The sequence below is a fragment of the Trichosporon asahii genome (assembly GCF_000293215.1).
Source record: "Trichosporon asahii var. asahii CBS 2479 unplaced genomic scaffold scaffold00070, whole genome shotgun sequence".
NCBI lineage: Eukaryota > Fungi > Basidiomycota > Tremellomycetes > Trichosporonales > Trichosporonaceae > Trichosporon > Trichosporon asahii.
Genome location: NW_014040855.1, coordinates 1,926,487 through 1,947,528, shown reverse-complemented (window position 1 = coordinate 1,947,528; position 21,042 = coordinate 1,926,487). Strand labels below are relative to the sequence as shown.

The 21,042-nt window shown below is 60.3% G+C and overlaps 8 protein-coding genes across 8 annotated transcripts; 5 read left to right on the top strand and 3 right to left on the bottom strand.

Moving 5' to 3' along the window:
* Positions 1-591: 591 nt before the first annotated feature.
* Positions 592-942, top strand: A1Q1_04495 (uncharacterized protein; the record flags this gene model as incomplete). The annotated part of the gene is made up of 1 exon (XM_014322861.1): positions 592-942. The coding sequence occupies one exon, from the start codon at positions 592-594 to the stop codon at positions 940-942; it is 351 nt and encodes a 116-aa protein (XP_014178336.1).
* A 4,397-nt stretch (positions 943-5,339) lies between these two features.
* Positions 5,340-6,864, top strand: A1Q1_04494 (uncharacterized protein; the record flags this gene model as incomplete). Its single annotated transcript, XM_014322860.1, has 2 exons — positions 5,340-6,502; positions 6,558-6,864. 2 exons carry the CDS (start codon positions 5,340-5,342, stop codon positions 6,862-6,864), a joined length of 1,470 nt encoding a protein of 489 aa, XP_014178335.1.
* Positions 6,865-8,155: 1,291 nt separating this feature from the next.
* On the top strand, positions 8,156-11,296 carry A1Q1_04493 (glycine dehydrogenase precursor; the record flags this gene model as incomplete). Its single annotated transcript, XM_014322859.1, has 1 exon — positions 8,156-11,296. One exon carries the CDS (start codon positions 8,156-8,158, stop codon positions 11,294-11,296), a length of 3,141 nt encoding a protein of 1,046 aa, XP_014178334.1.
* Positions 11,297-11,793: 497 nt separating this feature from the next.
* Positions 11,794-13,947, bottom strand: A1Q1_04492 (uncharacterized protein; the record flags this gene model as incomplete). Its single annotated transcript, XM_014322858.1, has 4 exons — positions 11,794-12,436; positions 12,477-13,642; positions 13,753-13,880; positions 13,935-13,947. The coding sequence occupies 4 exons, from the start codon at positions 13,945-13,947 to the stop codon at positions 11,794-11,796; spliced, it is 1,950 nt and encodes a 649-aa protein (XP_014178333.1).
* Positions 13,948-14,192: 245 nt separating this feature from the next.
* A1Q1_04491 (uncharacterized protein) lies at positions 14,193-16,073 on the top strand (the record flags this gene model as incomplete). Its single annotated transcript, XM_014322857.1, has 5 exons — positions 14,193-14,368; positions 14,426-14,546; positions 15,136-15,252; positions 15,305-15,926; positions 15,967-16,073. The coding sequence occupies 5 exons, from the start codon at positions 14,193-14,195 to the stop codon at positions 16,071-16,073; spliced, it is 1,143 nt and encodes a 380-aa protein (XP_014178332.1).
* Positions 16,074-16,441: 368 nt separating this feature from the next.
* Positions 16,442-17,452, bottom strand: A1Q1_04490 (uncharacterized protein; the record flags this gene model as incomplete). The annotated part of the gene is made up of 5 exons (XM_014322856.1): positions 16,442-16,663; positions 16,715-16,743; positions 16,793-16,966; positions 17,053-17,068; positions 17,111-17,452. The coding sequence occupies 5 exons, from the start codon at positions 17,450-17,452 to the stop codon at positions 16,442-16,444; spliced, it is 783 nt and encodes a 260-aa protein (XP_014178331.1).
* Positions 17,453-18,089: 637 nt separating this feature from the next.
* A1Q1_04489 (rRNA binding protein) lies at positions 18,090-19,602 on the top strand (the record flags this gene model as incomplete). The annotated part of the gene is made up of 4 exons (XM_014322855.1): positions 18,090-18,182; positions 18,228-18,481; positions 18,527-18,801; positions 18,932-19,602. 4 exons carry the CDS (start codon positions 18,090-18,092, stop codon positions 19,600-19,602), a joined length of 1,293 nt encoding a protein of 430 aa, XP_014178330.1.
* Positions 19,603-19,680: 78 nt separating this feature from the next.
* On the bottom strand, positions 19,681-20,704 carry A1Q1_04488 (protein-S-isoprenylcysteine O-methyltransferase; the record flags this gene model as incomplete). The annotated part of the gene is made up of 4 exons (XM_014322854.1): positions 19,681-19,894; positions 19,941-20,070; positions 20,116-20,241; positions 20,290-20,704. 4 exons carry the CDS (start codon positions 20,702-20,704, stop codon positions 19,681-19,683), a joined length of 885 nt encoding a protein of 294 aa, XP_014178329.1.
* Between the last annotated feature and the right edge of the window lie 338 nt (positions 20,705-21,042).

Genomic DNA, 21,042 nt, shown 5'->3' with positions numbered 1-21,042 from the left:
ACTGGCCAGTCGAGCTCGAGCGTGAGGACAGAGCACAAAGAAGGGTGACGAAGCCATCAGCATTCACGAAGCGCATGCGGTTGCTGCTGATCTTTTGTAAACAATCCTCATTCATACCGACTTGAAACGCAACGATGTACTTAGCAACTAGGGGAAACATGGCTCTCCAGGCCGAGAGTTTTGGCGCCGCGCTGCTTTACCGCCGGACTTAACAAGTTCGGGCTTGTTGTCGGGGATCACAATGTGTCGGGAACATGTCGCGAGTCCCGACCGAAACGCCCGAATACCTCGCAAGCGAGCTCAGGTTTTGTCGTCGCAACTCAACTTGAGTTGTGGCAGAACTCGATCTAGGAATCGATCGAGTTCCTGATTCCTTGTGTGACGTTCGAGTCTGGGTTGGATGACTCGGGGCTCGGTGTCGTCGATCGTCGAGGCCGATGTCACGGACCGATGAGTCGGGCCTCGTGGCCTCGTGGCCTCGTGGCGCTCGGTGTTCTCGTTCAGGCCCCATTGCTGCCCGCTCACTATGCTCGCTGCTCCAACCCCCCATGACAAGCGCAAAGCTAACGGCGCAGGGCTCTCCAAATCACAATGTCCGGCGCCAAGGTGCCGCACGACGAAGTATGGCCGATCTACGAGCGTCTCATCGACTTCGAGGCCGTGATGCCGTTCAACTTCAAGTGTCGCGCAAGCGTGGTCGCGGGCGGAAACCCCGAGAACACGGCTCCGGCCGTGGACCCGGAGAACGCTCCGTTGACATTACAGCAGCACGCGCTGGCGAGCGCGATGAGCGCGGTCATCCTCTCGATCCTTAGGCCATACACAGACCAGGCGACTGCGTTCTCGGCCCTGTTGCGCAGGTGCAACATGATGATTGCGACGTCGCTGAGTCTGTTCTCCGTCATGCCCGAAGTGGCAAAGACACACTGGTTCATGCGGTAGTCCGTGACATTCTCCGGTCCGAGTGTGGAGTCGGCATATGATGGCTTGGCTGGTACCGTCACACTGAGACCCTTGTTCCCCAACCTGCTCTGCGTTCCCATGACTCCATAACGCATGTGTTCACGTAGGGGCAGGTCGTGCGGACAACTCGAGACACAAATTCTCTGCCAAGTCTCTATCATCGAACACGTGGAGACCCTTGCAAGCCAGGCGGACGCCAACGCTGCTCGTGAGCGTGCACGTGTCCAGGCGGAGCAGAAACGTCGCAGGAAGCCTCGCCGCTGTCGGAAGTGCAATATGACTGGCCACGATCGTCGGAATTGCCCGCGCTTACAAGGCGAACGCCGTCCTACTCAACCTGATGTTGTTGTCGAGGTCATGGACGATGAGGAATCCGGCCTAGAGTCCTTAGATTACGAGGAATTGATCGATTTAACCGGCAGACAGTAAGAAAAGACCCGTACCTTTCCAATGAATCAAGTTTGAACGCTCTAGTTGCAGTGGTAGTTGAGCACGCCGTCGCCGAAGCCGAGATCAACTCCGAAGGATGGAGGAGACCGAGTTCCAGCGTTTGCCGACGCCGCTCCGGCGTTTCGGCATTTGATACATAGAGAGCGGAAGCTAATGATGTGGCTGTGCCTGACCGTGCCTGGAATTACTCGGCGTTGCAGTATTAGGGAAAAGTCTGTAGCGGAATATAGTAACGCCCCCTTTTGACGATGCAGTAGTCTCGGTTCCTGGATAAAGGTTGTCCCTGTGTGCCTTGATAAAGGTTGGTGAGGACCGGGAGGGCTGGGCACGCTTGGGCGGACAGGGCATGTGACTCAGCCAGAGGGTGGTGTTTCGGATGACGTCAGGAGAGCTCTTGCCCAGCATCTTTTGGAGTCCTGCAGAGTTCGCCTAGGATGGAAAAAGCTACAAGTGACAGGGGATGATCGAGTAAGGCACAGCACGCAACGCACGCAGAGGGGGCGTGCACCGGCGTCTGCTTTCTGATCAATGCATCCCAGGCTTGGCTGGCGGACTCGCGGACCGAAGGCTTACAGTGTTGCCGAGCACAGCACGCAGCGTACAGCCCTCTTCTCCTCGATACGTGAGGTCCGCGCTGCCCCCGGTCCTTACTCTGGTAGACTTCCAGCGGAACATCGAAACGAGCACTACATGTCAGCCAGCAACTGCTGACGCCAGGCTGACCGCCTCTCTCGCCCGTCCCAGCCAGTCGTCGGATTTAGCACACCCCTCTCAACCCCGAGCACTGAGCGAACCCCCGAATGAACATACCCCCGAAATCCTCAGCACCACATGCACCTGCGTACGCCCAGCTCCACTTCGCTTGCACATGTCCGACATCTGGAGGAGTGCTCATGCGACAACAAGGCTAAGCGAGCTCAGGTCGCAGAAGCGCGCTACGGGCAAGCGCGCAAGCGTGCGTCCATCGGCGCCCGCAAACCTCAGCGTGCGGGGAACTAGACGTGCCTCAAATAATGGGCTCGATACGCAACCACCTGCGGTGTTCTAATCTGGTCAATAATGTCTCACCCCCTCTGTCCCTCTCACACCCTTCTCCTTCACCCTGTCCCGACCGTGAGCCGTGAGCCGTGCACCTTGCACGAAATGCACGAAACGAGCTCGTGCAAGCGCGGATGAGCGGATGAAGCGGATGGGACGAGGCGACGTGGCTGAATCCGTGCAGTGCTGAATGCGAGATCTCCACCCAGCAAGCCTCGGGCCCGAAGCCCGGTGCCCTGGTCCGCCCTGGTCCGCCGAGCGAGCGAGCGAGCGAGCGAGTGAACAACAGCGTGAGCAAAGGGAGGTGCTCGCTTAGTCCCTGTGCTGCAGCACACAGCTTGTTGCTTGTATCCACGCCGTCGCACGGCGTAGAATAGAGATCTGCGCAAGGGTCCGAGTGCAACCCTCCAGGGCTACAGGGATGGAAGATCAGGCAGAGGAGAGCACTCAGGCAGAACTTGAACGGAGGGGCACGTGGCATCTTCGCCATTTCGTGCTCGCTACGTGCTGCGCTCAGTCTCGGCTGGGCGTTAAGGTTATGCCGAGCCGAGTGTTCTTCACACACAACACAAGCATTAAGCATTGCTCGACCGAATGTAGTTGTAGTGCGCCGCACGTCGTGAGGTCGCGAGGTGGTCGGATATCGGACCGTCCGAATGTGCAGACGGCGTACGTCTGTCTCGGAGATTTCTCGCATAAACTGGGCGAACAAGTCAAGAGGCGTACGCTTCGCGCTGCACGCGGCACGCTGGCTGACATGTCATCCGGCCCATTGTGTGGCTGCGAGATTCGCCAGATCTCGTATTTGTCCCAGATTCGACGCCAGGCGTACGCCAGCTGGACGCCATCGGCGTCCGTCTAATCTGTCGAATCGTCCTGTTGGGCGGTGATCTATCATGCGGCGTACACGGCGTGTCATGCCTGCCCGATGCACGCACACGCGGCACGGTAGATTTATTGCAATCCACGAGATGCGCGCGAAGCAAGCGATGCCGCTCGCACGGCTGATCCTTCATACCGAGGAGCGTGAAGGAGTACAGAGAAGTGAGGGTGGCGGCTTCGCGACTACGGAGCATGTGCCACCACGAGGCACGCAGATCTTGGCGGATGGGCTAGATATGATTCCCGCAGAGGGGATCTCGCGATCTCGCAGCCGTGTCCATTCGGGTCTGTTTGAGGCGTATTCGGACCTGCCTGTTTGCGGCTTCTAGCCCCTAGGCTGATGTCGTGGGTGCGGTGACTTGGCGATCTGGAGACCATCTGAGTGCGAAGATCTATGCGGGCACTTGTGACAGTTGGTGGTAGATCCACCAACTTTGCTGCCTTCTTGGGTGCGGGTTGTTCGGCTCGCCGTGCGTGCATCCGTGGCACTGGGTGGAGTGGCAGACGGAGCTTTTGTAGACGATGTCTGAATTGGTACTTGGAGTCGTTTCGAGGAGCGGATGTGTCGATTGCTGAAGAAGGCGGGGGTAACCGAGAATACTCCAATGCTTACAGCAGGATCATTCCCGGTTAGCCGTTGCGCTCTCTATCTCTTTGCGTTGCCCGTCAGTCAACCGCAACCGAAGTCCGCGAGTAATACTACAGAACCCAAGGCACCGAGGAGGCGGCCATCATTGCACGGTTAATTTAGGCGTTCGGGGACAGAGACCCAGCTGTTGGGTTCGCTGAATCTCCTCCGTGCGCTGGCCGCCTGCTCCCGGTACGAGGCAGGCCGTATGCGAAGCCGCATCGGGCAGGACTGCGCGTGTCAGTGGCATGTCCTTTGTATCGCCTCCGCCTTCAACGGTAGTACAACGAGACGACGATTGGCAGGCAAGCCAAGTTGGTGTAACTGCCGGGCTCCGTCGTTCACGATCGATGCAGATGTTCATTAGTGCTCCCGGTCTTGCAAGAGGCCAGTGCACCATTCAGGTGTAGGTGTTGAGCCGCTCAGTGCCTTCCCTCCAGCGACACGCAGAGAGACGGCGTGTGGCCGCAGCCATCGACACACACCTACAGCAGCTGTAGCTTTCTCTTTATGAGCCAAATTATGCCCATGCGACACGACAAATCCTCATTTCTTTGTGCCCTCGAAAATACCAGCAGAATGCACTCGAGAGAACGGTGTCTGTCCAGTGAGCAGGAAGCAGTGCCCAGGCGTCCCCGCGAACAATTCTGCCTAGGGATATGCGAGCGACCGGCCACAGAGATGTCCCAAAGGTACCAGGTCGCTCGATGGAGTTAGAGCTGGGACCACTGATATGTCTCCGATACTCCCAGGATACAGTCTCTTCATGCCAACTGAACCCGAGGCTCCCGTGATAATATCGAGCAGACATTGCACGTGTGCAGGCTTTCGCGAGGACATGGCGTATGTGCCACCAGTTCCCATCCAGGACATACCCTCTGATCGGACCCAGTGGCTTAGGGGAGCTGATGTGTCACGAATCACAGTATCATGCCTGACTAACAGTTACCAGAGCCAGGATAACCATACGAGCCACTCGTCAAAGTGAACTGGCGCAACAGGTCGACAGATTCACATTGATGACACTCAATCTCTGCAGCAATACGTATCATGGCTTCACTTTTTCACCACGCACGGCGAGACACCCATTAAGAGAAACTCTATAACTCCTCGCACAGATCCTAACGCCCCTAACCATGCATACCTGTAGCCCTACGATGCCAAGCACAGGATGTATGTCAAACTTTGCGGACTGTCGGCTCGCCACACTCACAAACGACAAGCGGGGCCCCGCGATGGCGGGACCAAAGCAGCCGCAGCCATCCGCCTACATTACGTCGTCATTCTGGACGGTGCGTCACCTCCACCACCCGTTCTTTGATTTTCGACCATATCTGACCACAGCACACCGAACAAGAAGCAGTCTGCACCGCACGCAATGGAGGCGCTTCAGGTCGGGCTGTCGATAGCCCGCTCGAAGTTGTCCGAGCGTCTGCAGCACTGGCACGACAAGCTGAGCGCCAAGCTGCCGCGGCGGCTCACCCGAGATCTACTGCTCGGCCTCGTCCTCGGCATCGCGCTCTCGCTGACGTCTACGCGCGTCGCGATGCTGATCCAGAACTGGCGCCAGCGGCGGGCGAAGCAGCGCGCGATCCAGCGCATGCCCCCGCGTCCCATTCAGGTACGCTCGGACGAGATTGTCGCCGGCGTTCCCGGCTTGATCGGGAACACGCCGCTCGTACGTATCGGCAGTCTGTCGAATGCGCTCGGCGTCGAGATTCTCGGCAAGTGCGAGTTCCTCAACCCGGGAGGAAGCGTCAAGGACCGCGTTGCGCTCAAGATGATCGAGGACGCTGAGGCGCGCGGCCTCCTGCGCCCGCATACAGGCAGCGTGCTCTTCGAGGGCACTGTGGGCTCGACCGGCATCAGCCTCGCAACAGTGGGCAAGGCGAAGGGGTACGGCGCACACATCTGCATGCCCTCCGACGTGGCTAGTGACAAGGTCGACGTACTCGAGCGCCTGGGCGCCGAGGTCGAGCGCGTGCCGCCCGTCAGTATTGTGGACCAGAACCAGTTTGTGAACCTCGCCAAACGCCGCGCGCACGAGTTTGGCGGCACCGATCTCGACACACACGGCACGCCCGGCGTGCTCGTCTCCTCGCAAGCGACCGATGAGGACGTGCACGGCCCCGACTCCAGGCTGCACAGGCACAACGTCGACTCGAAGCCTAGGGGCTTCTTCGCGGACCAGTTTGAGAACGAGTCCAACTTCCAGGCCCACTATAAGGGCACGGGGCCCGAGATTGCGCGCCAGACCGGAGGACACGTTGACGCCTTTGTCTCTGGCGCCGGTACGGGTGGCACGCTCGCCGGCACGGGGCGGTATCTGAAGAAGGAGTGCCCGAACGTCAAGGTCGTCCTTGCCGATCCGGAGGGGAGCGGGCTCTTCAACAAGGTCAAGTACGGCGTCATGTACGCCCCGCAGGAGAGCGAGGGCACGAAGCGGCGCTACCAGGTCGACACGGTCGTGGAGGGTATTGGGATCAACCGCATCACGCGCAACTTCATGGCCGGCGAGGGTATCGTCGACGATGCGTTCAGGTATGTCGCCTTGCCCACGCTCATTCACGGCTTTGAGTGCAAGCTGACGACCCAGGGTCACGGACGAAGAAGCCGTCGCCATGTCGCGCTACCTCGTCGAGCACGACGGCTTGTTCCTCGGCTCGTCGAGCGCGTGCAACCTCGTTGCGGCCGTCAGGCTCGCCAAGACGATGCCCAAGGGCAGCCGGATCGTGACGATTCTGTGCGACTCGGGCGCCCGCCACCAGACCAAGTTCTGGTCGGACAAGTACCTGAAGGACCACGATATCAAGATTGACCCGAGCATTATTGATAGGCTGCTCGCTGAGAAGCCGAGGAGGAGGAGCAGCGCGGCCAAGAAGACGCTGACGGTTAACCATTAGGGAGGCCAGGGGAGGGTGCATGGCATCTATGTAGTTACACTGTATGTATGGGACTGAGCAGAGAGCAGAGCAGCGGAGCATGCACGCAGATGTATCGCTGACCAAGATGGCACACGGCGTCGATGCTGCAAATGCTGACGTGAGAGGTGACATCTGTGCCTGAAAGCTGATTATCACCGGAGTAGTGTGTGCAATGAGTCATATCTAAGATACTGATAACAGCGCGACAGTTCGGAGCGGGATAGGAGAAGCCAGTCCCCGTTGCCGCCGGGCCATGGGCCATGGGCCATGGAGCACGGACATGGGCTGTGTGTGTGCAGAGTGGACAATGGAAAGAAGCACGGACAGAACCCGCTGGCTAGGTCCGGTCGCGCGGTTGCAACATGGTTGTGGAGGCCCATAGCATCAGCATAGCCCGGGTGACATGGTGGACGGGATGAGCGGCCGATAAGCCGATGATAGGGTTAACCGGAATACAGATTGCGTTGGATTGGATACTTTTGGCGGGCATGGCGGGTGCAACGCCGAGTGTGGGCGGCAGTGGCCCAATACCCGCTCACATGCTCGTTGTGTGTAGTGTCTAGTGCCGCCCGTTACCCAGCATTTACGGTTATGGCGTGCAGTGAGCAGTGGTGTCGTGCACTGTACAACACGCTGAGGAATTTCCAAGGAATCTCCCCATACGGTGAGTGGAGGGGGTTGTGGAAGTTATGGTGCGTGTGATTGGACGATGGACACTGACATGACGGGCTCAGCGATCGTTGGAAAAGTGGGAATTTGGATTTTCCAACGATTACAGACGGGCTCAGACTTTATATCCAAGGATCTCCACCCAGTGTCCAACAATCTTGTCCCCGATCATCCGGACTTGGATTACGGGCTGACGGACTTGGACACTCTGTTGGACATGCTCGACTCACCACGAACACCTCTTTATGCATCCCTGCCCACCGCATCCCCCCCTCTTCTCTCTCTTCAATCTCATCTCATCTCATCTCATCTTCACTTGTGCTCATCACAGCTTTGGCCGTTGCATTGCTCGAAAAGGAGCGACACGGCGACGACGACTGGTTCGAGAGAGAATCCAACCTCCACACCCGGCCCCTGTTGTGCCCCGGTTTCCCCGCTTAGATCGCTACCCGCGTACCCATTACAGAGGCGGCTGCTACCCACGCTTCCGATAGCCTCACTCCCTCCCCCGGCCTAGCCTCCTTATCGTGACTATTTTTTCTCAGTCACCTCCTTCTTCCCTCCCCCAACCACCACTCTTCCCCCTCCCTCTGACATAACCATGTCGCTCGCGCACCTGTCGCGTCGCGCTATCCGCGCCCCCCTGCGCGTCCAGTCCGCGATCCGCTCTCGCCCCTTCACCGCCGGAGCCATCCTGCTCCGCCCGTCCGCGAGCCAGCCTGTAAACCACTCGACGACCGCGACCCAGCCCCACCCCTTCCCCCCTTCCAAGTCCTACACCCCCGAGACCACCAGCATCTTCACTCCCCTTGACACTTTCCTCCCCCGCCATGTCGGTCCCCGCGACAGCGACCGCGAGGAGATGCTCAAGGCCCTCGGCTACAAGGACATGGACGAGTTCATTCGCGCCACGATCCCCGACGACGTTCGCATCAAGGAGTTCACCTCGAGCGACATCAAGCCGTACTCGGAGCTCGAGCTGCGTCGCCGCCAGGAGGAGATTGCTTCCATGAACAAGCCCATGAAGTCGTACATCGGTATGGGCTACCACAACGCCATCGTGCCCCCCGTCATCCAGCGCAACGTCTTTGAGAACCCCGGCTGGTACACCTCGTACACCCCCTACTCGGCTGAGCAGTCGCAGGGCCGTCTCGAGTCGCTCGTCAACTTCCAGACCGTTGCCATCCAGCTCACTGGTCTCCCCATTGCCAACGCCTCGCTCCTCGACGAGGCTACCGCTGCCGCTGAGGGCATGGCTATGTGCGCCGCCCAGGTTCCCAAGAACAAGTTCCAGAAGGGCAAGAACGTTTTCCTCGTCTCCCCCACCATTGCTCCCCAGACCCTCGCCGTTCTCGAGACCCGTGCTCCCGGCTTCGGCATTGAGCTCAAGATCGCCGAGAGCAACGACGCCGTCGCCGCCGAGGTTGACAAGCTTGGCGACAAGCTCATCGGAGCTCTCCTCCCCTACCCCGACGTCAACGGTGAGATCACCAACTGGGAGGACGTCACCAAGAAGGTCAAGGGCCACGGCGCCAAGGTCGTTGTCGCCTCTGACCTCCTCGCCCTCACCATGCTCAAGCCCCCTGGAGAGTGGGGTGCCGACATTGTCTGCGGCAACACCCAGCGCTTCGGTGTTCCCCTCGGCTACGGTGGTCCCCACGCTGCCTTCTTCGCGTGCGCCGACGACCTGAAGCGCAAGATCCCCGGCCGTATCGTCGGTCTCTCCAAGGACGCCTCGGGCGCCCCCGCCTACCGTCTCGCGCTCCAGACCCGTGAGCAGCACATTCGTCGTGAGAAGGCCACCTCCAACGTCTGTACCGCCCAGGCTCTCCTCGCCAACATGGCCGCCATGTACGCCGTCTACCACGGCCCCGAGGGTCTCCGCCGCATTGCCGGCAAGGTCCACGGCCTCACCCGCGTTCTCGCCGAGGCGCTTACTCAGCTTGGCTTCACCATCAAGAACAAGCAGTTCTTCGACACCCTCACCATCGACACCAAGTCGGCCGGCGTCACCGCCGACCAGGTCCACAAGGCGTCCGTCGAGGCCGGCATCAACTTCCGCCCCATTGACGAGAACACGATCGGTATCACCCTCGACGAGTCTGTCGGTCCCCTCGACCTGACTGACATTGTCAACGTCTTCTTCCGCGTCAAGGGCGAGAAGACTGTCGACCCCTCGTTCGTCGACGAGCTCTCGCGCAAGCTCGACCTTTCGGCTGAGGCTGCCCTCAAGACCCCCATCAAGTCTGACCTCGCTCGCTCCACTCCCTTCCTGCAGCAGGCTGTCTTCAACTCGCACCACTCCGAGACCGACATGCTCCGCTACATGATGTCGCTCCAGGAGAAGGACTACTCGCTCGTCCACGGCATGATCCCCCTCGGCTCGTGCACGATGAAGCTCAACTCGACTACCTCGATGGTTCCCCTCTCGTGGAAGGAGTTTGGCGGAATCCACCCCTTCGCCCCCGTCGAGCAGGCTGAGGGCTACCAGACCATGCTCAAGGAGATTGAGCACGACCTTTCGCTCGTCACTGGCTACGACGCGACCTCGTTCCAGCCCAACTCGGGTGCCTCGGGCGAGTACGCCGGTCTCAAGGTCATTGAGGCGTACCACAACTCGCGTGGCGAGGGCCACCGTGACGTCTGTCTCATCCCCCTTTCGGCCCACGGCACCAACCCCGCCTCGGCTGCCATGATTGGCTACAAGGTCGTCCCCATCAAGGCGCTCGACGACGGCTCGCTTGACCTCAAGGACCTCAAGGAGAAGGCCGACAAGCACAAGGACAACCTTGCCGCCTTTATGGTCACCTACCCCTCGACCTTCGGTACCTTCGACGAGGGTATTGAGGAGGCGTGCAAGATTGTCCACGACAACGGCGGCCAGGTCTACGTCGACGGTGCCAACTGCAACTCGCTCGTTGGTCTTACCTCGCTCGGCCGTGTTGGCGGTGACGTCTCGCACACCAACCTGCACAAGACCTTCTCGATCCCCCACGGTGGTGGTGGCCCCGGTGTCGGCCCCATCTCGGTCAAGAAGCACCTCGCTCCCTTCCTCCCCGGCCACCCCATCGTCCCCACTGGCGGTGACAAGGCTATCTCTGCCGTCTCTGCTGCTCCCTGGGGCTCTGCTTCGATCAACCTCATCTCGTGGTCGTACATCAAGATGCTCGGCGGCGCCGGCCTCACCGAGGTCTCCAAGATGGCCCTCCTGAACGCCAACTACATTGCTGAGCGCCTCAAGCCCTACTACAACATCCGCTTCACGAACAAGAACGGCCGTGTCGCGCACGAGTGTCTCCTCGACCTGCAGGAGTTTGAGTCCAAGGCCGGCCTCCGCGTGCCCGACTTCTCGAAGCGTCTGCAGGACTACTCGTTCCACCCCCCGACGGCTCAGTGGCCCATCAACACGTGTTTCCTCATCGAGCCCACCGAGTCGGAGCCCAAGCACGAGCTCGACCGTCTCGTCGACGCCCTCATCTCGATCCGCAAGGAGGTCGACGAGATCGTCGACGGCAAGCAGCCCAAGGACGACAACGTCTTCAAGAACGCCCCCCACCCCCTCTCCGTCATCACTGCCGAGGAGTGGACCCGCCCCTACACCCGTACCAAGGCCGCGTACCCCGTCGCCACCCTCAAGCGCTCCAAGTTCTGGCCCGCCGTCGGCCGTGTCGACGACGCTGCTGGTGATCTCAACCTAATCTGCGAGTGTGGCTCGGTCGAAAATTTTGTGGATGAGGAGTAAACAGCGCGCTGAAGGCAACTTAGAAGTGCAGAGGAGGAAGAGCGGAAGAAGAGGCCATCTCGAGAACCATTCATCTGGGACGCAACCAACAACCGCCACATCCAACCTCCACATCCAACCTCCACCTCCACCACACAAAACAATCAACAATCTGGTATACCCGCTCTGCTTCTCCATGCAGCAGCAGCACCCTCATCTAGTCATTACAATGTGCATGTGCAATTCAACTTTGCAATATATTAGTGTCACCAATAGTCTCTCTGTTAGGTTTTCTCGGTAGAAAGAAGAATTATGGAAAATGGTCTTCAACAACATGTCAGGCGAGCAGGGGCACTAGTGCCGCAGACTCGGGTGCTCGTGGGAATGTACTGATCTAGTTGGCCCGAGCTCTGATCCAGGCTACCCGTCTCGACACAAAGTCCATACAAGGTAGTCAGCAAGAAATAGCCGTACTGGCAGTACTCGTGAAAAGATGTTACATGTTCTAAGAGTTACGTCTAGAGCTCCTCGTCCTCGTCCGCCCCCATCTGCGCCAGGAAGTTTGCAAAGTCGCTCTCCTTCCTGGCCTCGTCCATCTGCATATCCCCTCGGGCCAGTTCCTCGGGGAACTCCGGGTCGGCCATGCGCTGCTGCCTCTCGGCCTGCTTCAGCGCGGCCTTCTTCTTCTTCCGCTTCTCGAGCTTCTGCTTCTTGCTAGCAGGTACCGGGATCGCGTCCATCTCGGCGCGGAAGCCTTCGTCCACGTCCATTCCGAGCAGTCCGCCCGTGAGCTCGAGTTCGAGCTTTTCCGCGGCCTGACGCTTCTTCTTCTCCCGCTTTGCTAGCTGCTTCGCCCGCTTGCGGTCCAGCACGTCGCTGTTCGCGCCGAGGGTGGCCAGCTCCTCGGGGGCGAAGAGGCGGGAGGGGTCGGCTACGCCGCGGGAAGGCACCGGCATGAATGCGCCGCCGGCGGTGGGGTGAGAAGCAGCAGGAAGAGCGGAGGTCGAAGCGACGGGAGAGCCCAGGGATACGTCCGAGTCCGAGTCTGACTCGTCGTCGCTGTCCATCGCCATGCGCATGCGTTTCTGGACCGCGGGTTGCGGCGCCGCGACAGCTGCCGGGGCAGGGGCCGGTGCGGGCTCCTCGTCGGGGATGAAACCGCTGAGTTTGTCAGTTATATTGCGACATATGTTTAACTCACTCCTCCTCAATCTCCTCTTCGCCATTACCCTGCCACTCGGCGTCGTCGCCAATGTTGTCGAACAGCCCCTCAATCGTGAACGCCTCGCTGAGCTGCGTGAGCACCTTGGCGGACCCGACGGCCTCGCCCTCGTCCATGGACACATCGGCTCCCTCGCGCTGCGGCTGGGCCTGCGGCATCGAAGACGCATGCACGGCAGGCGGTTTCGTGAAGTAGGGGATCTTGCCCGAGTTCCAGTCCCGCAGGACACTGACCGCGCTCCCGATCAGGTCGGGGATGCCGCCCTTGCCGAGGCGGCCGCGCGTGAGCGCAATCTTGATGAGGAAGTCGCGCACGTCGTCGAAGGGCGGCACGTTGTAGAGCTTCTGCAGGGTTGCCGGGTCTGTCCGCTGCAGAATCACCTCGACGGGAGACACGGGGTCGTCGATGATCTCGGCCTTGACGCAGTTACGCAGCATGAGCTCGGCCTGCTTCTGCCGGCCTTGCTCGCCCTCATACTCCCGCCCAATGTCCTCGAGCACTACACCGGGGCAGTCCAGAATCTTCACACCCTTGTCCAGCACGACCTCCTGCACCAGGCGCGTCTTGCCCGGCATGGCCGCGACACCGCACGCCCTGGACCTCTTCAGGGAGTTGATCAGAGACGACTTGCCCACGTTCGGGTATCCCACCACGCCGACCGTGAGCGCGCTATGCGGCGTAGTGAGCGCGTACTGTTTCAGCAGATTCAGCAGGGCGGGGGCACCAAGCGACGAGCTCGTCTGCGGCAGTTCGGCGAGCTTGCGCTTCTCACCGACCTGCTGCGCGGGCGCGGCGAGCGGGACCGCGTTCTGGGACAGGTGCTGCCTCTGCCCCTGCGTCGAGGACTTGAACGGCATGGTCGGGAACGAATGCCTCAAATGCCTCAGCCACAGCTCCAGGTTCTCCCGCGGCACCAGGTCGATCTTGTTCACGACCGCCAGGAGCTTCTTGCCCTGCGCGTCGCGCTTGCGCACCTCGTCCTCGACCCACTTGGAGCGCGTGCCCTCTGGGTCGCGCGCGTCGAGGACTTGGATGATCACATCGGCGCGCTCGATAACCTTGCGCAGCTCGCGCATAAAGGCTTTGGCGGAAGAGTCGCGCACCGTGAGCGAGGAGTCGATCGGGGTCGCGTCAACGGACACGGCCTCCGAGAACGAGTCGCCCGCATGCGTCGCGGCGCCGGCGAGAGCGGCAATCGAACGAGCACCAACGGGCGCGGGCTGGATGTCAGCTCATTTTAGACAAGGCAGCTCACCTTGCCCTTCGTGTAGGGCGCGGCCTGCGCGCGCTTGTCCCGCAGCGCAGTCAGCTTGGGCACGCCGCCGTCCTTCTTCTTCAGCGCCGTCGGGAGCGCGTACACCTTGCCCTTTCCTCCTTTCTTTGCTGCGGGGGTCAGCTGAGTCTTTCATAGCAAACACAGCTTTCCGGGATACTCACAGGCTTTCGGCATGCTGGTTGTTGTGCACTTTGCACGGATGATGATGTCAAGCGATCGTGGAAAGATTTTGGACCCTCCACTTCACCTCTGTGCTACGCACGCAGGTGGACGCCCGACTTTTGCCACCGAACATGCGTGAAGCGCGGACTACTACCATTACTCCGTCAAAAGTGGAGGTTGAGCGAGTTCATGTTCGGTGCTCCGTTTCTTTCGTCATCCTGCGATTTCCACGCTCACTCTCTGCACATCTGCGTACCATGTCGCTCCTTCGCTCCTCCCGTGTTGCTAGCGGCTCGCTCCGCACCGCCACCCGCGGCTTCACCTCCTCCGCCATCCGCAGGGACCACTTCCTGAACGCGTCCGACTCCGAGTTCAAGGCTCGTTGCGTCGATGACAAGTCGGACAAGCCTGTCCTCGTTGACTTCTATGCTACGTGAGTTGTTTGCAGACGAAACCAGCTGGAGTGGGCTTCCTCAGCTGACACACACAGCTGGTGCCAGCCGTGCCGCGTTCTGACCCCGCTGCTGAAGGAGGTCACCGAGCCGGGAAGCGGATACGACCTGATGACGATCAACGTCGACGACCACCCCGACCTCGCGGGTCAGTTCAAGGTGCGTATTGGCGGGGGGTTGGTCTCCTCCTGATTTTACTCGTATGAGGGGGGAGCCGCCTTAGGCTTAACTGAAGCAGTTGAGAGGTAGTGTCTTGAAACTAACTCCAGATCAACTCGATCCCGACCGTCATTGCGTTCAAGAACGGACAGGTCAAGAACAAGTTCCGTGAGTGCTCTCTAGCTATCGCGTCGTCAAGGAGCTAACAGACAGTTGGCTTCCGCCCCATGGGAGACATCAAGAAGTTCCTTGCCACTCTTGACAAATAGACATAAGCATATGAAGTGTACGAATGCCATGACTGAAGCTTGATTAAGACCATGAGGTTGTGAAGCTGTTGCGAGTGCAGGGAGCAGCCGCCGCAGACATTCGGAGAGCATGAAGAGCTGCTCCATGTAGCGAAGAGGAGCATGAGAACGCACCGGAAAGCGGAGATCGGGGAGACATCACAACGTAATTTGGCGTCTAGCCGTCGAGGCTTATCGCTATCTCGATTTCACCATTTCGGTAGTCACCTCCACCTCTCCATCTCCCACCGCACCATGGCGTAAGGCCCCCACTGACAGCTAACTCACTGACGAAGCCGCAGGATCAAGGCGCTCCTGATCGACCTGAACGGCACGCTGCACGTCGGCAAGGAGCTGACTCCGCGTGCTGCGCAGGCCGTGGACCGTCTCCGCAAAGCCAAGATCCCCTTTGTGTTCTGGTAAATGACGATGTCGTGAGTGCAGCTGACACACAGCTCGAACAACACGAAGGAGTCAGAGCCGCGCCTCCTGAAGAAGTTGGGGGCTATGGGTCTGTCGGCGACGCAGGACGAGCTCATCACGAGTATCGGCGCGTGCCGTGCGCTATGCGAGAAGAGGGGACTTCGGTACGTCCTCTTTGCTCCTCTTCCCACTGACAACAGTCCATACCTGTTACTCTCGCCCGAAGCAGCCGAGGAGTTCGCCAACGTCCCCACATCCCCACCATACGATGCGGTCGTGATCGGCCTGCACCCCCCGTCCTTCGCTTACGAGCCGCTGAACACGGCCTTCCGCGTGCTCACGGGCGAGCCGCTGCGCGACGCCCAGCCCGCAGACAGGAAGCCCGTGCTCATCGCGCCCCACACGGCCGCATACCTCCAGGCCCCGGCCGAGGGGCCGTTCCCCGCCGGCCTGTCGCTGGGTATTGGCGCGTATGTCGCTGCATTGGAGACAGCGGCGAACACACAGGCCGAGGTGGTGGGGAAGCCGACGCGGGCGTTCTTCGAGCTCGCACTTGAGAAACTTGGTCTGCAGAAAGACGTGGAAAAGGGCGAGGTGGCCATTGTCGGGGACGATGTCAAGAATGACCTCGGCGCTGGCGCGAGAGAGTTGGGCCTGCAGAGGGTGCTTGGTAAGTCCAAGGCGTCCAGGGCGGGGACTGATACCACCAGTAAAGACGGGCAAGTACCGGCCCGGCGACGAGGACGGCGCTCAGCCCGATCGGGTGCACGAGACATTCGCCGATTTCGTCGATGCGCTCCTCCAGGAGCATGCATAGGTAGGCCCAGGGGGTGTATGCATGTGACCATCTGCGTGCCAGTGCGGCGGGACTCTCGGCCCGCAGGAATGCATCTGTGCATGCGCGTGCATGCGCGCGCGCAGTGGGTCGTCGCATCTGACCGATACGGACTGTCCGGCTCCGGCCCCCCAATCACGGCTCAACCAACATGCCAAGAACGGGGCGCGAGGGAACGCCGCGGCGTCCAAAAGTTCAGAAATCGTCGGCTCCCCCTGGTGTCCTTTGTGCTTGTCAGCTTGTTCAGAGCAATGGAGAATGCCAAGATGCATGCAAGTGGTATACAGTGATTTGCTTTTGTGAGGGAGGGGAATATAGGAGACTTATTGCGCTGATGTTGCTGGTGGTGTTCATGACGACGAGGCGGGGGCGGCTGCAGGCTCCGGGGACGGGTTCTTGGTGAACTTGTCCTCGAGGCGGAGCTGCTCGCCATTGTCTGCGATGAGCTTGTAGCGCACAATCCGCCACGGGGCAGACTGCTGCGGCCGGATGCTCGTGAAGTAGACCGTTCCGTCGCCCTTGTCGCCGTGCATGCGGAATTTGAGGTCGATGCGGCCCTGCATCAGGTTGATCTGCGGTCATGTCAGTACTTGGGCCTTTGTTTCGGACATGGCCAAACTCACGCCGCCATCAATCCACGGCTCGCCGAAACCTGCGTAACGTCAGTTGAACGTTCCTGCGATCTTCATTATTATACCCACCCCACCAGTTGTCAGCCAGACGGATGTGGTCGCCGAGGATCGCCTGGACGTCCGGCGAGTTGCGGAGCTGGAAGGTGACCTGGCGAACGACGGAAGACGAGAGACGCTCATTGTTGGTCGCATAGAGAACAAAGAGCCCCCACGCGCCGACACCGAGGGCGGCGAGGGCGACGTCTGCTGATTAGTGCCTGCTACCGTAGCTCGTCACCGCTTGTCACCGTTCGTGCGGCATCTAACGGCACCGCGAGGAAATTACGCACAGAGGGGTATCCGGTTCTGCGGAGCGTCAGTCATCTCGTCAGTCATCGCCTAGCTCACCTTGACTCGCGGGAGTTCGCGCGAGGGACGCGTGTAGACAGCTCGCGGCCTGCTAGGCCCGGTGAAGCTCTGTCCTTCCTCGACCTTCTTGGGTGCCACGACCCGCGCTTTCGGCTTGCGGTCGGAGGGGGGCATGCCGCGCATGCTCGGGCGCAGGTGGATCTCGCGCGGGGCAGCCTTGCCATCAAAGACTGTCGGCTCGACGGGGGCGCGGGGCGGCGGACGGCGCGGAGGCTCGCTGGAGCCCGCATTCAGCGATCCAGACGCCGAGGGGAAAGAGACGGTCGCGTAGGGGCGGACGACGCGGAGCCGTGCCGAGGGGAGGAGGAGGCGGGTGATCATTGTCGAGTGTCGGAGAGGGGACAGATTGATGGCCGCTGTGCTGCACTGTTCTTGGTGTGAGTGGTGAAGGGTTGAAGGACGGCGGTGTGCGGTTGGACTTGGTTGCCTGGGTGGGGGTTTTATGGAAGCCGAATCTTGGGACTGGATACGGAGGCGGAGCGGAGGCTGCGAGCAGGGGGCAAGGGGGGGAAGACGGGCTGGGCCTCGACAAACAGCCAGCCAGTGGCACGTGCCTATGAGCACTCACAGGTGGGGCACCACTTTGGCGAGCCCCTAACCCGACTGAACCGAGAGTCCGAATCCTTGGCTGCTCCTCTCCTGAAACGCGTTCCAGAGCTTATGCGCTCCACATCCGGTAGCTGGTCCATGCATGCATAACTACCTTTGGTAACTGTCACCGTCCCATTGTTCATCAACGCTCGTTGTTCGCCGTCCCCAAGACAACGGGGCGGTCTCCGGCGGCCCGGCGGAACCGAACACAACAATCCATGACGGAATGACGGAATTTTATTACGTGTGCCCCGGTGGCAATTTCTGATACCAAAAGTTCAAGATCGCGCTTGGCCGCAGGATTGCGTTCACCGCTGCTGTTTACGAGCGACAACTACAACCCCGTCCACATCGTCGACACAGCAGTATGGGCAAGCGCAGAAGAAAAAACCGCACCCACCTCAAGGGTCCCCAGCCGGGAGAGGAGGCTGACAAGGTCCCCAAGTCGTTCGTCATCAAGGTACGTTGACCGCCAGCTGGCCAGCGCTCGCATAGCTAACAACAGTCCGGCAATGTAACGAAATCAGTAGGAGCGCTAGTGCGAGACGTGCGAAAGGTCATGGAGCCGAACACGGCAACGAGACTGAAGGAGCGTCCCGGTGCCAGGCTCCGTGACTACCTTACGATTGCCCCGACGCTTGGTGTGACGCACCTGATGGCGTTCACTCTCACCGACGCCGCCAACGTCCACCTCCGTGTCGCCCGTCTTCCCCAGGGACCGACACTGACGTTCCGTGTGCTGCGCTACAGTCTGATGAAGTGAGTACAAGCTAACTCTTCTGTGATCGCAGCTAACCTCTCCAGGGACATTGTCAACGCTGCTCACGTCATGCGCAACCTCGGCGGCAAGTCGCCCGGTGGCGAGTACCGCAACCCGCCCCTGCTCGTCCTGAACGGCTTCCAGCAGCCTGCCGACGGCCAGCCCATGCCCCAGCTCAAGCTGATGAGCACGATGTTCCAGGGCCTGTTCCCGCCGATCCAGGTCGAGAAGAGCGCGCTTCCGACGTTCCGACGAGTGCTGCTCATCTCGTACAACCACAGCACGGGTCCTGATCTCCATGCGCCACTTCACGATCACGGTGCGCCCGCAAGGCGTTTCGCGCCGTGTGCGCAAGCTGCTGAACCCGGGCTCGAAGCGTGCACCCGACCTCGCGAACCAGGACGACATTGCCGACTACCTCCTTCGCCGGGCTGACCGCGCGGGCTCAGCGAGCACGGACGGGTACGACTCGATGTCGGAGAGCGAGGCGTCCGAGGCTGAGAGCGACACGAACGCAGTCGAGCTGCCCGAGGACTACGTCGGGCGGGGGAACAAGAAGGGCGAGCGGAAGGCTGTGCGTCTCGTCGAGACGGGGCCGCGACTGGAGCTCAAGCTCGTCAAGATTGTCGAGGGTCTCGTGGGCTCGAAGCGCGGCGAGGGCCAGACCGTCTACCACGCCATCGAGACGAGGACGAAGGAGCAGGAGTCCAAGCTGCAGCGCGCGCACGACGAGCGCAAGAAGCTCAAGGAGAAGCGCAAGGCCGAGCAGGCCGCGAATGTCGCGCGCAAGAAGGCCGAGAAGGCCGCCAGGAAGGGCGGCAAGGCCGAGGAGGACGAGGAGGACGACGAGAGCGAGCCCGACGTCGACGGCCTCAGCGACTATGGATCCGACGAGGACCCCGAGGCGGCCCTCCAGAGGCGGCGGGCACGCTTCGCCGAGGAGAAGGATGAGGAGGACGACGACGAGTTCGACTACGAGGACCGCGCCGCCGACGAGGACGAGGATCTCGATAACTGGGACGAGGACGTTGCCGCCGGCGACGTGTCGGATGAGGAGGAGAGCGACGATGAGAGCGAGGACGAGGCGCCGCCGCCCAAGAAGCGCGCCGGCAAGCGTTAACGAGTGTTACACGCATTTTCTGCAATTTTTACACATTATGCATGTCATCTTTAGAGATCCAAGAATAGTAGAGAAGAATCAGACACCGAGGAAGGGCAGCCCAGAGCCGACTCGTGCTTTGTAGTCGACGTACTCCCTGCCAAAGAAGCGGGTTAGGTGGATCTCCTCGTCCCTAATGCGCGAGCGGAAGAAGCGGCCGAGGACGACAATGAAGCCGATTGTGCTCACAATGTTGGAGAGAAGGAGCTGCGTCGCGACGGCCCAGTAGAAGAACCCTACGTAGGATGGGTGCCTCACAAGACTAAGTTAGCTCAGAACACTGGCTGTACGAAGCTCACGAGTAGACTCCATGCGTGATGAGAGTGTGGTCCTCGAGCTTGACGGTCTTGACAATGTGCGAAAAGCTCTTGTTCGCGTGGACCATGGCGAGTGATCGGAACGACTGTCCAGCGACAAGAAGGCCGACGACTGTGGAGAGTTAACGATAGAAGTGACACTGCAGCTCACTGAGACCCAAAACCCATGGCGAGGCGACGACAGAGTTGAACTTTGCCGGCCAGAAGTAGGACGAGAGGAAGTACTCGGCGAGACCGACCAGATGCGCAATGTGGTACTCATTCGTATTGTTCAGGAGGAAGGCTGGAGGTCAGCTGTCCTTCGTCGTCCCAGCTACACATCGATACTCACCATCCACGGACAGCTTCTGGAAGTTCCAGCCTGCGGTCGTCCAGAACTCAAGAATGTGGAAAGTCGCCCAAGCTGTCAGGTAGATGCCGAGTTGCGGACGGGCCCACGTCCAGTTGGCCTCGCCGAGCCAGCGCAGAAGGGGCTGGAAGGCGCACGTCGCAGCTATTCCGGCAGCGGCTCCGAGGGCGACGGAAATGACCGAAGCGGCGAGCGGTGTGTTCGGGATGGTCTCCTTGGCTTCGTAGTGACCAGACTTTGGCATGTGAAGACCCGACTGCGCAGCTGTCCGCGCAGGCGTGGTCTGACCTGAGGACACGCCCGAGTCCGAGTTCGAGGCGATGATACGTGCTCGGATCTCGGCGAGCTGCTCGCCGGAGATGGGCCCAGAGACGCGCGTGGTCCCGTTCGTCGCCATTTTTGAGTCGTTCACTGACGCTTTGTGAACTGTGCAGTTGAGAGATGAAGGGGGGTTGAGGAAAGACAAAGAGTCTTCCTTTCTTGTCGCCATCGCATCGTCTTTTGTTCATCGAGAGGAAGGGATCAGCAACGCGGGGTCTCCAACTTGATTACTCCACGTGGCCAAACTGCCTCCGTTTTTAAGCGCCGGCGCACACTTGTGTTTGCCATCCACTCAGCTCACCGCCGCAACGCCGTCGACCGCGCCGTATTCCGCGTGCATCCGCCCTCCAGCACACCCAGTTACGCCAGCATCAACGGGAGACGCTCGACTACTACGACCTGCGCGAAAAAACT